The sequence below is a fragment of the Gymnogyps californianus genome, chromosome 1, assembly GCF_018139145.2.
Source record: "Gymnogyps californianus isolate 813 chromosome 1, ASM1813914v2, whole genome shotgun sequence".
Taxonomy (NCBI): Eukaryota; Metazoa; Chordata; class Aves; order Accipitriformes; family Cathartidae; genus Gymnogyps; species Gymnogyps californianus.
The window spans coordinates 72,356,765-72,367,677 of NC_059471.1; the positions used below are offsets into that span (position 1 = coordinate 72,356,765).

Here is a 10,913-nt window from a genome sequence, read left to right on the forward strand (position 1 = left end):
GGTGCCCCTCAGGGTACCAAGAACTTCATAGGAGAGTCTCAGATCACCTTAAACTGCTGACTCACTTCACCGTACTATCTCCTGGATTACTTCACCACCTTTCATCCTTCTGGCTAGAGCAACAGCGCATGTATACTGCCAAGAAACCTTCTCTAGTTGGAGGTGGGAGGATGTAAAGGACCTCTGGGCAATGGGAAAGATAATAAATAGTGAATATGCCTCTTCTACCCCTTACAGTAATTCTGGCTGACAGATGAGGTAGCAAATCCTGCACGGGTTGCATCTGATGTTTTTTTGCTGAAGAGAAGGCATTTCCCCTGCCTTGCCTGCCTGCCTGGCTTTCTGCAGCAAAGACTCTCACAGGAACAAGGGCAGAATGTAATTGCTCAAAGAAAGAAGAAAGCCCCTCCCAGAAGCAGATCAGCTCTTGATCCTCTGTAGGTGATACTACTCTGCTGTCCTAAGTCAGGCCTGTACAGATACATATAAAATCTTTAAGATGATGATAAAGAGCTTTTGTTCCCTACTGTCACAGGGGCATTCTGATACCATCTCTTATGGGATGATACTTGGCTCTAATTTGGCTGCCTTCTAATTGGCATGACTAGGATGTCTGGCGTCTCATCAGGGAGAATTGTCTGAAGAGCAAAAGTGCTTGATGCCTTCGTTAGAGTATCTATCTGCCTTATGAAAAACATAGTTATAATAGCAGCCTCCAGACATATCACTGCAGGACTGGGAACCCTGTTGTGCTAGGCAATGCAGATCGAAATAACAGAAAGACGAATCCTAAATCCATGAGGATGACAGAGAAACAGGAGCACAGGTAGCAATAAGACCATTACATGTGGTGCAGTAAATAGAGCCTGGGCATAGCAGTCATTTTATCGGTATTGATTGTGTGGTGGGAGCAGAGAAGGAACAACGTGCGGTTCAGTCGGTGTTTACAGAAAGTTCCTGTGGTGTGACAAGGAAAATGGGACAAAACACAAAGGGTGATTTTGAATCACAGAGACTAAGAAGTCCATCACTAGCAGTGTCAAGGCAGAAGCCAGGTTCCCAGTATCATGGGAAAGCTAGTGGGTGGATTGAAAAGGGCCTTCAGGGTAAAGATGTTGGTGTTTGTGAGAACCGAGATATTACAGACAGTGAGGAAGGTAAAAAGGTGGTGGAAAAGGATGCATGTGGTGGTGTGTCTGTAGCTGTACAGCCAGAGAAACAGCCCAGTCTTCTCTGGGCTGAGAAGAGGCCTGTACCTGGGGCGGAAGGGTATGTTTGATGGGATAAATTTACAGGATGAGTCCAGCAGGGCACAGGGAGGCTTCAATGGGGAAACATCTTCGTAATATTGAGCGTAACTGTTGGATGGGTATTCATTACAGGATGCTAGGAAAACGAGTTTACTGATTTGGGCAGAAGGTAACTAAAGTGAAAAGCTACTTTATGTACCGCGTGAGGGATCCTCACCTCTGAGGAACACTAGACATCACCATCACCTTCAGTAGTGGCAGTCAATCTGTGTGTCACAGTAGTGCTTTGGGAACTGATGAAGCGTGGTGCCTGGCTTTACTGGGCAATGCACTAACAGGTCCTGCCCAAATTGCTCACAACCTAAAAAGGTACAGGTGGGTGCAGATGGGTTCAAGGGCATGGCCTACAAGCAAAGGAGGGAATATGATGGCAGGTGCATTAGCAGACATCACATCAATTCAACTGTGTGGGTTTACTTATGAAGCTCCTAATGAAGTTTGTCCTAAGATACTCAGAGAAGATGGGTTAGCAGTCCTTGAGCTGCCAGTGGTTATCTTGGCAAACTGCGGAAGATAAGGGAAGGCTCCAGAAGGTGGCACATCTTGAAAAGGGAGGTGAGATGAAGAAGAGAGAGGGAGAAAGGATATTACATACCACTTAACTTAATATGAAATACTGAAAGGAATAATTGAGCTATTTTGAAATGTCTACAAGATAACAGATTAGTTCCAACCAACATGACTTGGTCAAGAGCCGTCAAATCAAATGATAACTGGTATCATAGGGCATTCCTATAAATATCATGACATTCCTATAAATGCAGCCTTGGTGAAGCTATTCATTGGCTTGATGCAAAGCTACTGAGTGTGCCAACTAATGATTCACTGTCATATTAGATGGTGGCCATCTTAGGTCTGACACTATTCAGTATATTTAAGGACATGGGTAACAGAACTAAATGTGTGCTTATTATGTTTGCACGTATTACCAAGCTAGAAAGCCTGTGGGCACACTGGAGGACAAGAATAGAAATCAGGGTTATCTTGAGAAAGTGGAGACATAGTTTGAAAATAATATTTTCATTACAGACAAGTAGAAAGTTCTGTTATGTATGCAAAAATACAAATGGGGAATGGAAGAGGGGAAATAGCACGATCTGGAGCTCACAAGCTAAATACAAAACAGGAGTAACATAATTGTGCAAGAAACTCATCATACTGACTGATGTGTACAGGAGACCATCTCAGTTGAAGTGGGGTAGTCCTTCCACTTCACCTGATGCTCGCACCATTTCATCTCAAGTGCTGTATGCCATTTTTGAGCACTGTATTTTGAAGAAGATTTGGACCAAATTAGGACAATTCCTACAAAAGCAAGAGTGATCTAGAGAATATGACCAATCAGAAAAGTTAAAAAAATAGGGAAAACATGGTCCAAGTCTTCAAATGCATAGAAGGCTGCCACAAGGAGGCTGTGAGTAATCTGCTCATATCCATAGTGTATAGGAGAAGACGTTAAGGATTCAAATTAGAGCAAGGAAGATTTAACTTACCGAATGGGGAAAAAATCAAGTAGAAAAAGAACAGCCAAGCCATAGGATAGGTTGTCTAGGGAGAGTCTGAGATCTGTCCCATCTTTGGAGGGTTTTAAGAACAGGTTAGACACATATTTGTCAGGAAACAGTTTATGTGAAATTGATCTTGTAACTGATCTTGCCTTGCAGCTGAAGGATAGACTGGATGACATCTTGAGATCTCTCTCCCAGCCTTACTCTCTATCATCCTGTAAAATTAGACAAAATGAAGTGAGGGCAGCCAGTGAAGAGAAGGGAAGAAGATTATGGGAGAAACAGCTGTTGGCATGGAAAGACGGGGCGTAGGTAGGATGCAGAGAATTGGAAAGTAGCTTGCCGTGCAGGAGGGGGGGAAGCTCATTCAGTGTCCAAGGGCCCCGCTTTATCTGTGCTGCATTTGCACAGCTGGACTTTCTGGCTTGTTTCTTTTAGAGGTTTCACTGCAAGATCACATGAGGTAAATGTGAAGGGAAATGCAGGCATCAGCTGGCAAAACATCTTGCTTTGGCCTTAAAGCAAAAGTTGTGCTTTCTCTTTTTGTGGTTTTTAGGTGACATAGGCTTTACAATATTTTCTTGCTCAAATAACTAGTCTGTCTCTGATGAGGTACAACAGTGACTTGAGAAAATCCCTGAACAAAGCAAGTTTGTGGGCTTTCATAATGTGCCTGAGTTTGCAGACTCCAGCTCTTGGGAGAGCGTCATCCCTTTCATCTCCTATGCCTTTATGAGGCATCTCAAATGTGCCTTCAGAGACATTTGCCTGCTTTCCTGATCAGGGCCACGTTCCTCTAAATTAGACTGTAGCCCTCCAGAAACACATCTGACAGCTCCATGGGTCGTGTGCTGGGTGGCCCAGCTCTACACCAGCACAGCAGTTGAGCCCTGAGGGACTCCGGGGCAGTAATGCTTCCTGGCTGGGTCTGCCTCCTCCTGGGTCCCTGAACAGGATGCTAACTAGGTAGCAAACTTTTCCTAGGGGCAGGACCATGCGTGATTTGAGGATGAGAAGCTTAACTTCTGCTCTGAAATAGCCATCCGTAAATTTGGGTACGTTAGTGGCCAAAAGAGGCTGGGAAAGGTTAAATCGTCTTTCCTTATGGCTCTAGCATGGCTCTAAGGGTGTTAGTACTGTTCTTGTTCCTCTTTTAAACCACACAGAGGCTCCACATTAGTTGGAAAACTGAATTTTGGGTGCATCAGCCAATGAAGAAGTGGAGAACCCTGGGGGCTGGAGCAAACAGAGGAGCTGAGTATCTTCTCTTGATCCAGTTCGGCTCAGTGTATAGACAGGATTTCCCTTCACAGAATATTTGAATAGAGGGTATTTCACTTCCCCATACCTCTGGATACTGCTCGTCCCTGGGTAGCAGTTGTGAGGACAGCAGGGTTGCACTTTTGACCCTTTACTATGGGAAGCACTTTTTTTTTTCTTGTCTCACTGAAATCTCAGTTCTGGTAGAGCACGATGAAAGTGACTGGTCCCAGTGGAGAGCATGGTCAGCGTCAGCAGGGATAAGTCAAAGTAAACCTCACGTCAAAAGACCGTGCATTAACCTTGTGGTTTTAGCACTATTTCGGTGTGATCAGATGCCACACGCTGTTGTGCTCACAGTCACCTACCACACCTGCGGGCACCAAGAGGCTGCGTGAGGGAGGCTGCTCCTAAAGGGGTGGAAGGAAGGCAGGAACCAGACTAAGGCATCGGCCGCTGCTGCGTGGGCATGGGAAGAGCGGGAGCCGAGGGCAGCCGCAGCGGGGAGGGGGTTGCCTTTGCAACACAGCGGTCCAGCTGTGTCCAGCTTTGAATCAGCTGCTGCTTGTCTCTGAGAGGCCACAAAGCAGATGGGAGGAGGCAGCAGAAGGGGACACCTTGGGAAATAGGTAGATTAATGAAGCTTGATTCATGTTTCTGCATCTCCCTCACGTGAGGGCAGTGACACTGCGACTCTAGCTGAACAAAGATGCAAAGCGTTTTTCACCAGTAGAAGGGTAACTTGAAACAGTGAGCACAGGAAGATTGCTCTCTGGAGACCAAACTAAACAGAATTCCTATTTACCCAGGCTGGTCACACATCCTGGGACCAATCAGCGTATCGAGCAAGTGCGAGCTGAAGCTAATTACAACTCTCCTTCATATAACCATGTACATAAATAATCTGTCAACAGAGAGAAGCGTGCCTTCCCCTGTGGCTGCTGGAGACTCCGGAAGAGATCCCGACACTCCTGCAGAGCCAGCCTGGATTTCCATAGCAAGGCAAAAGCAGAGGGGCATGCAGCAGGAGCAGGAACTTGACAGAGAAAAACTTGTGGCTCTGGATGTTAAGTCAGATACAGAGAAACAGAATAAAGAGAAGGAACGAACAGAGGTACTTAGAGTACAAGTTTGTGATGCTTTCGTATCACCTTCCTGTAGTATTCTTTGGATCTACTGCTATATTGCCAGTCATGCCGTAATGATTACAGATACTTAATGAGTATAATCATAAGTAACAAAGACACTGCTCTCGGAAATGTGTTACAGATTCAGAGTTCTCTGATTGTTCAGATATGTAATTTTATATCTCCAGGAAATCCTGGAACTATGCGAGGTGTGTAAAATTTCTCGGGTGCCCAATACATACTTACCAGATCTAGTGTGCGTATTGCATGCTAAAATACCCAAATGAGGTGCTAAATTGTACAGTCTCAGATCTCTCTCAGTATAGAGGGAATACATTCTCTCTAACTATCCTTCTAAGCACAGCATTTCATTGAACCTCCTATACCTCCTGACTGATTTAACACTGAATGAACAGCTCGGTCCCAGCAGCTCCTAGGTAACAATTTTTAGAGCCTTGAGAAGTGAAATAGGATAAAAATAACTTTTGCACTTGCAGACAGTGCCAAGATATAAATTCTCTGTATATGGATATGTATATGTATATGTATATGGGCTGACGCTGCCTCTTCAAAGATCCCATGCAAAAGAGGGTGATACCTGTAGCAAGTGATCTTCCCAGATGACAAAGCTGTGCCAGTAGAAGCGCTTGGCATTAATCCAGAATACTACGAAGGCTTCCCCGGTACTGGGCTAGCTCACAGAGGCAGCAGCGTGCGAGTGCTGCCTGTATCACCTCCTGCACAGTAAGAACCCTGCACTGATGCAGGAGCTTGTGTGTCCTGTACCAGTATAGCATTCCCAGTGCAAATGGCCTACTTTCTTGCTTCAGATGGTACTGTTAGAAACCCAGATAGCTGTATTATATCCTGGAATAAGAGAAGATCTCTAGATGATGAAAAATAGCAGTAGTTAGATTAACAAGAAATAATACCTAATAAAATGTCTAGGCAAGATTATGAACTGCAGTAATGCTCAACATTGTCACAGCACTTAAAACACCAAGGGTTTAAATGATCCCAAAATACAGTTTCTGTGTCGGAATAGGAAACTCCAGGTTTTAGCTGGCAATGTTCCCTAAAATTCATGCCATGCATTTTATTTCCCTATATCAGCTAACAGAGAAACATGCCAAGATGCTCCTGACTGCAGCATGTGAGGCTTGGTGCCACTGTACTACTCCTACTTTCTCCTTCTCCCACATGGCACCAGGCACTATCACTTCAAGGTAGTTTTTGATACTGGCAAGAAAATCCATGGGAGGATGTGTTCGATTTCTTTTTTATGGAAAATCCATTTACTGTCAACCATCCAAAAATACAGTGCCTTAACCCACAAAATTTGGGAGGCAGAAGGGAAACATGAGAGAACAAAGCTGTTTCCAAATCCTATATATGTTAGTAGAGGTGTGCAAAGGGCTTGGAATACAGTTTGCATTGAAGACTATAATAACCTAGTCATAGATACCATTATGAATAAGAGATACAGAGGGATAGTTTTAATTTGTAGATTATCATGGACGCTAATGTGAAACCACTGGAGCCTTCTGAACAGGTATCAGCTCAAGTGAGAGGATTGGGACCAATGTGCGATGAGCGTGCGTGTTCTTTGGACCGTGACAGGCACCACATCCACTCCCTCTGCTCGTGTTCTTCCAAACTGGTCTCATTCTCTCTGCGTTACTTGGATTTTATCCCTCTCTGTGCCTAGGGGTCAGTGAAGCAGCAATGGAGCAAACCTTCACACTTGGCACCTAAAGCCACTTCTGAAGAACAGAGGAAAGAGACAAAGTCTGAAGTGAAGGAGCCGCTGCTGAGAACCAATTCACTGTCACATTATGTCCCTGGTAGGAAGTAAAATGCTTAAAAAGTAGGCTGTTACCTCACAACCTTGTCAGAAGAAATCCTGCTTGAGTGTGCTGGAAAAGGAGTAGGGGCTAGACAGTAATTTCTTCCCCAGCCCCACATCAGCAAGGGCAAACTGTTTTCTCAGCACTCACATCTGGGGTTTTATTTGGTGGCACATTCTTTTGACCACTTTGATTACAGAGTAGTCAAAACTCGTGTGGAAAGAAATGTGAATCGAGAGCGCTAGACCATTTCACAGGACTGGGTCCCAGACGCACTATCCCAGTGTAAAATGTAAAATGCATGCAAAATTATTTTCAATAGCGTTCAATTTTGATGTGGTTTCCTCAGCAAGCTGAAATGATGCGATCACAAACTGTCTGCCCATCAGTCCTGCCACAATAACTTGGAATCTCTTTGGTAAATTCAAATTTAAAAGAAGGGCAGAAGTTTTGAAGGTAATAAAATTCCCGTGAGCTGGGGGCTGGGTAAAGGAGGAATTTGCAAATGAATGATCTTGCTAATGAAAAGACTCTCTCTTCTTTGGCCTGGGTGTTAACACAGGGCAGGGCAAGGAATCCAGGTCATCATGTTGGTTTTGGTAAATTTAGGGACCAAAAGATGTTAGTGATGAGAAAAACATTGTATTCTTTTGAGCACAGAATGGTTATTTCCTCAATAACATATTGCAGAAGCAGCTTCCATGTGAAACCTAAAGATTTTCTACCGTAGGGCAAGGCATGGGAAGTTTTTAATGAAAGAGCTAGGGTGTATAGCTGCACAGCAAGCGAACGTAAAATGTCCATGTGTTTTATTCACAGTAGCTCCATCACCAGCACTGGTGGATAAAGAGGAAATAAGCCACTTGAAGAAAGCCAGTAATGCTGCTCCGGATCAGCCATCGTGGATGGAACTGGCCAAAAAGAAATCGCAAGCTTGGAGTGATATGCCACAGATTATAAAATAGACGATGCAAACAAATAGCATCTTTCATAATTAAGTCAACTACTTAACTGAACTTTTACAGCCCAGCTAATCACAGTGAAGAATCTCTTGATACAGGAGAAGGGTTTTATTATACAGCTGTGGAGAAAGTGTGCAATAGGTGCAGTCAAAAGGTTTACCTTCAACTTTGTAGCAATCAGGATTGCAATGGCAATGGATTACTTAAATTATGCTAAGGACATACTTACACTTTGGAAAATAAAATTTTGCCTTACGTATTTCCTGTGTTTTCTGCTTTTAATGACGTTTGCATCAAAACAGGATCTTTGCTAAACTTTGCTGAACTTTTTTTGTTGCTGGAAACTTCTCTTTGTTCTGGTTTTCTCTGTTTACATTTATAAATTGTCCACTAACATCCTGATTGATGTGTTTCACTGGAATCGCCTGACACTGTTTGGCCCATGGAGGTGTTCATGAATAGCTGCTAGTGAGTACTCTATGAAAACGTGCTGCTTGAGCTGCGTGTTTGCCTCGCTGAGCCAAGTGGTCCAGTTTCTGGGCTTAGGTTACATTTTATGAGGCACAACTATGCACATTTATGCATGACCACAAATAAAACTTCCTCAGCTCCTTCTGCGAGCAACCTTGGTTGCACAATGTTTGCGAGCAGGCGAGCAGTAAGAAAACTGAACTGCAGTTGGAAGCTCATTAGTGCATTCACAGTTGCTTTCCCACCTGAATTTATCTGGTTGCAACTGGCTTTCCTTTATGTGAAATCATCATTCTCAATTAGGAGGACAGTATTAGTAGCAATGGACAATATGAATTTAGTTAAAAAATAAGAACTGAAAAGCCTTGAGCTAGAGTCCAAACTGAAATGCTGGCAAAAACTGTGAACTTCATTGCGGCGCCAGCTTCACATATCACCCCCTACATAATCTTAATTATTCTCATTAAAAAATAGTAACATACAGCATCTCTGTACTTTACTACGTTTATATAAAATTCTCATGCTCATCGGCCTGAGTCTCCCCCACCAGTTTGGGACTCCTGCTCATGAAGTCTCCTAGGCTCTTCACCTTAACCTGTTTAACAAGATTGACAAGAGGAATCATTGCTGCTGATTGATGGAAATCACTCTGAATATATTTTAAGACCTCCCTGTGAGTTAAAGAAGCAAATTGGGGAATTTCTTTGAAACTAAATGCCCCACTGCTAAGGCAAGCATTTCACTTTGTGTATGTATGTGTGAAGTACTACCTTAGCACTGCGCTCCCTAGGTTTGTTTATGTTTATATTTGTGATTTTGTTTTTCTTGTTGCATTATCGTTCTTTTCGGAAGAATGCAGGGAGCCTTCAGAAAACCCAGGATTTCCTAACAAACACCTGCTTTTGCAGTTTTGAAATCTTGTCTTCTCTAAGGAGGTGGGGAGGAAAACCTGAGCTCCTTCAGTAATGACAACTGCGTTCTGTAATGAATAAAGAAACAGGGCATTGGAACATGTGAATATCCAAGACTGATAACGGTTTTCAGACAGGTTGTCTTTCATCGTCGAAAACAGGAGGAGGAAAAACAAGTTTTCTATTTGTCAAAGCCTTTGGATAAAGCCAGTCAGCCTGCATCGCTGCTGAAATCAGCTTGCATTGCTGCTGAAATCAGCTTGCATGGCTGCTGAAGGCCTGATGCAGCCCCTGCACAGACCCGCTCCAGCCCATCACAGTGGCTGTCAGCGGTCCCGATGCAGATGGGTTTCTGCCAGCTGTCCCAGGGTTTTTTCCTTTATGCAGATCACAAAAGGCGGTGTGGGCATACCCGCTGAAATCAGAAGTGGCAAGACAGCTCTCTCTTAAACAGATCCACAACAGAAATAGTAACTTAATTACAGGACACGCAACCTTGGGCTCAGTTGCCCGAAGGTTGGTTGTGGAAACAACTTGCCCCTTGCTCCCCCATGAGCAAGCATGTGCAGTCCTTAATCTCAAATGATTTTTTTTTTTTTGGTATTTAAATCATACTCTAGGACCTACAGTAGAAATAGGTACATTTTTCAGACACAACAAAGAACATCTTAACTCCTTTTCTCTTCAAAACACCCATTCTGTAATAAATAACTAATTAGCATAAAGTGTAGTTTTAAAATACGCTATTACCTTTTGTAGCAATATTGAAAAAAAACAGTTTCTGTATTAAAGGAATATAATATATAAAAAAAGACCAAATTTGTATTTTCTAATTATTGCCACCCCATGCAGAGAGCACAGTGTTTTCAAGAAATGTAGTTCAAGGTACGGTCTGTCTCCCTACAATTCTCTCCCTGTTTAAAATGATTAAAACTGTGTTGAATCATGACTGGATTCCTGGACCATGACCTGTGCAGCTGTATGGGGAAGAGTACAAATCTCTTGGACTATCTCCTGGTTTCATAGACGGATGCTCAGGAATAACAGCGATGAAAGGCGGAGGTATCATGGTAAAACCTGTGCAATCTCAAGGAGAACAAGCCCTGTGTGTGTGTTTCCCCCTTACAGACATGTCAAGGAGAGGAGGTGAGGGGGCAACCAGCTCTTAATGGAGCACAGCCCTACTCCTCATGTGGCATTTGGGATCTGATTTTGGGAGCATGCCGAGACGGGAAGTGTGGGGTGGACATCAGTGTTTTGCCATTGACTGCGACGTGGTCCAGGTATTGCGGCCTTAGGGTTTCTGCTGGCTTGACTCACTTTCAGTTTTTAGCGTCGAGTGGGTGCAAATGACTGCCGTGAGCAGTGACAGCCAGCTTTGTGGATCCCTACGAGCCCATGAGCAACCTTCACCTGACCTCCAAGGGAATGGGACTGCAGCCCCGCAGGCTGCTCAGGCCTATGTGAAACAAGCTCAGGATCTTGATCAATTCTGCCATAATTATGGAAGAATTTAA

General features: G+C 43.8%; 1 protein-coding gene across 1 annotated transcript in view; it reads left to right on the forward strand.

The window, feature by feature from the left end:
- CRACDL (CRACD like) overlaps nucleotides 1–8,236 on the forward strand; it is a 42,725-nt gene extending 34,489 nt beyond the window's left edge. Inside the window, exons 9-11 of the mRNA XM_050911766.1 lie at nucleotides 4,993–5,192; nucleotides 6,914–7,049; nucleotides 7,872–8,236. Of these exons, the coding sequence (XP_050767723.1) occupies nucleotides 4,993–5,192; nucleotides 6,914–7,049; nucleotides 7,872–8,017 (482 nt within the window). The 3' untranslated portion in view covers nucleotides 8,018–8,236. The remainder of the gene's footprint in view (nucleotides 1–4,992; nucleotides 5,193–6,913; nucleotides 7,050–7,871) is intronic.
- The last annotated feature ends 2,677 nt before the right edge of the window (nucleotides 8,237–10,913 follow it).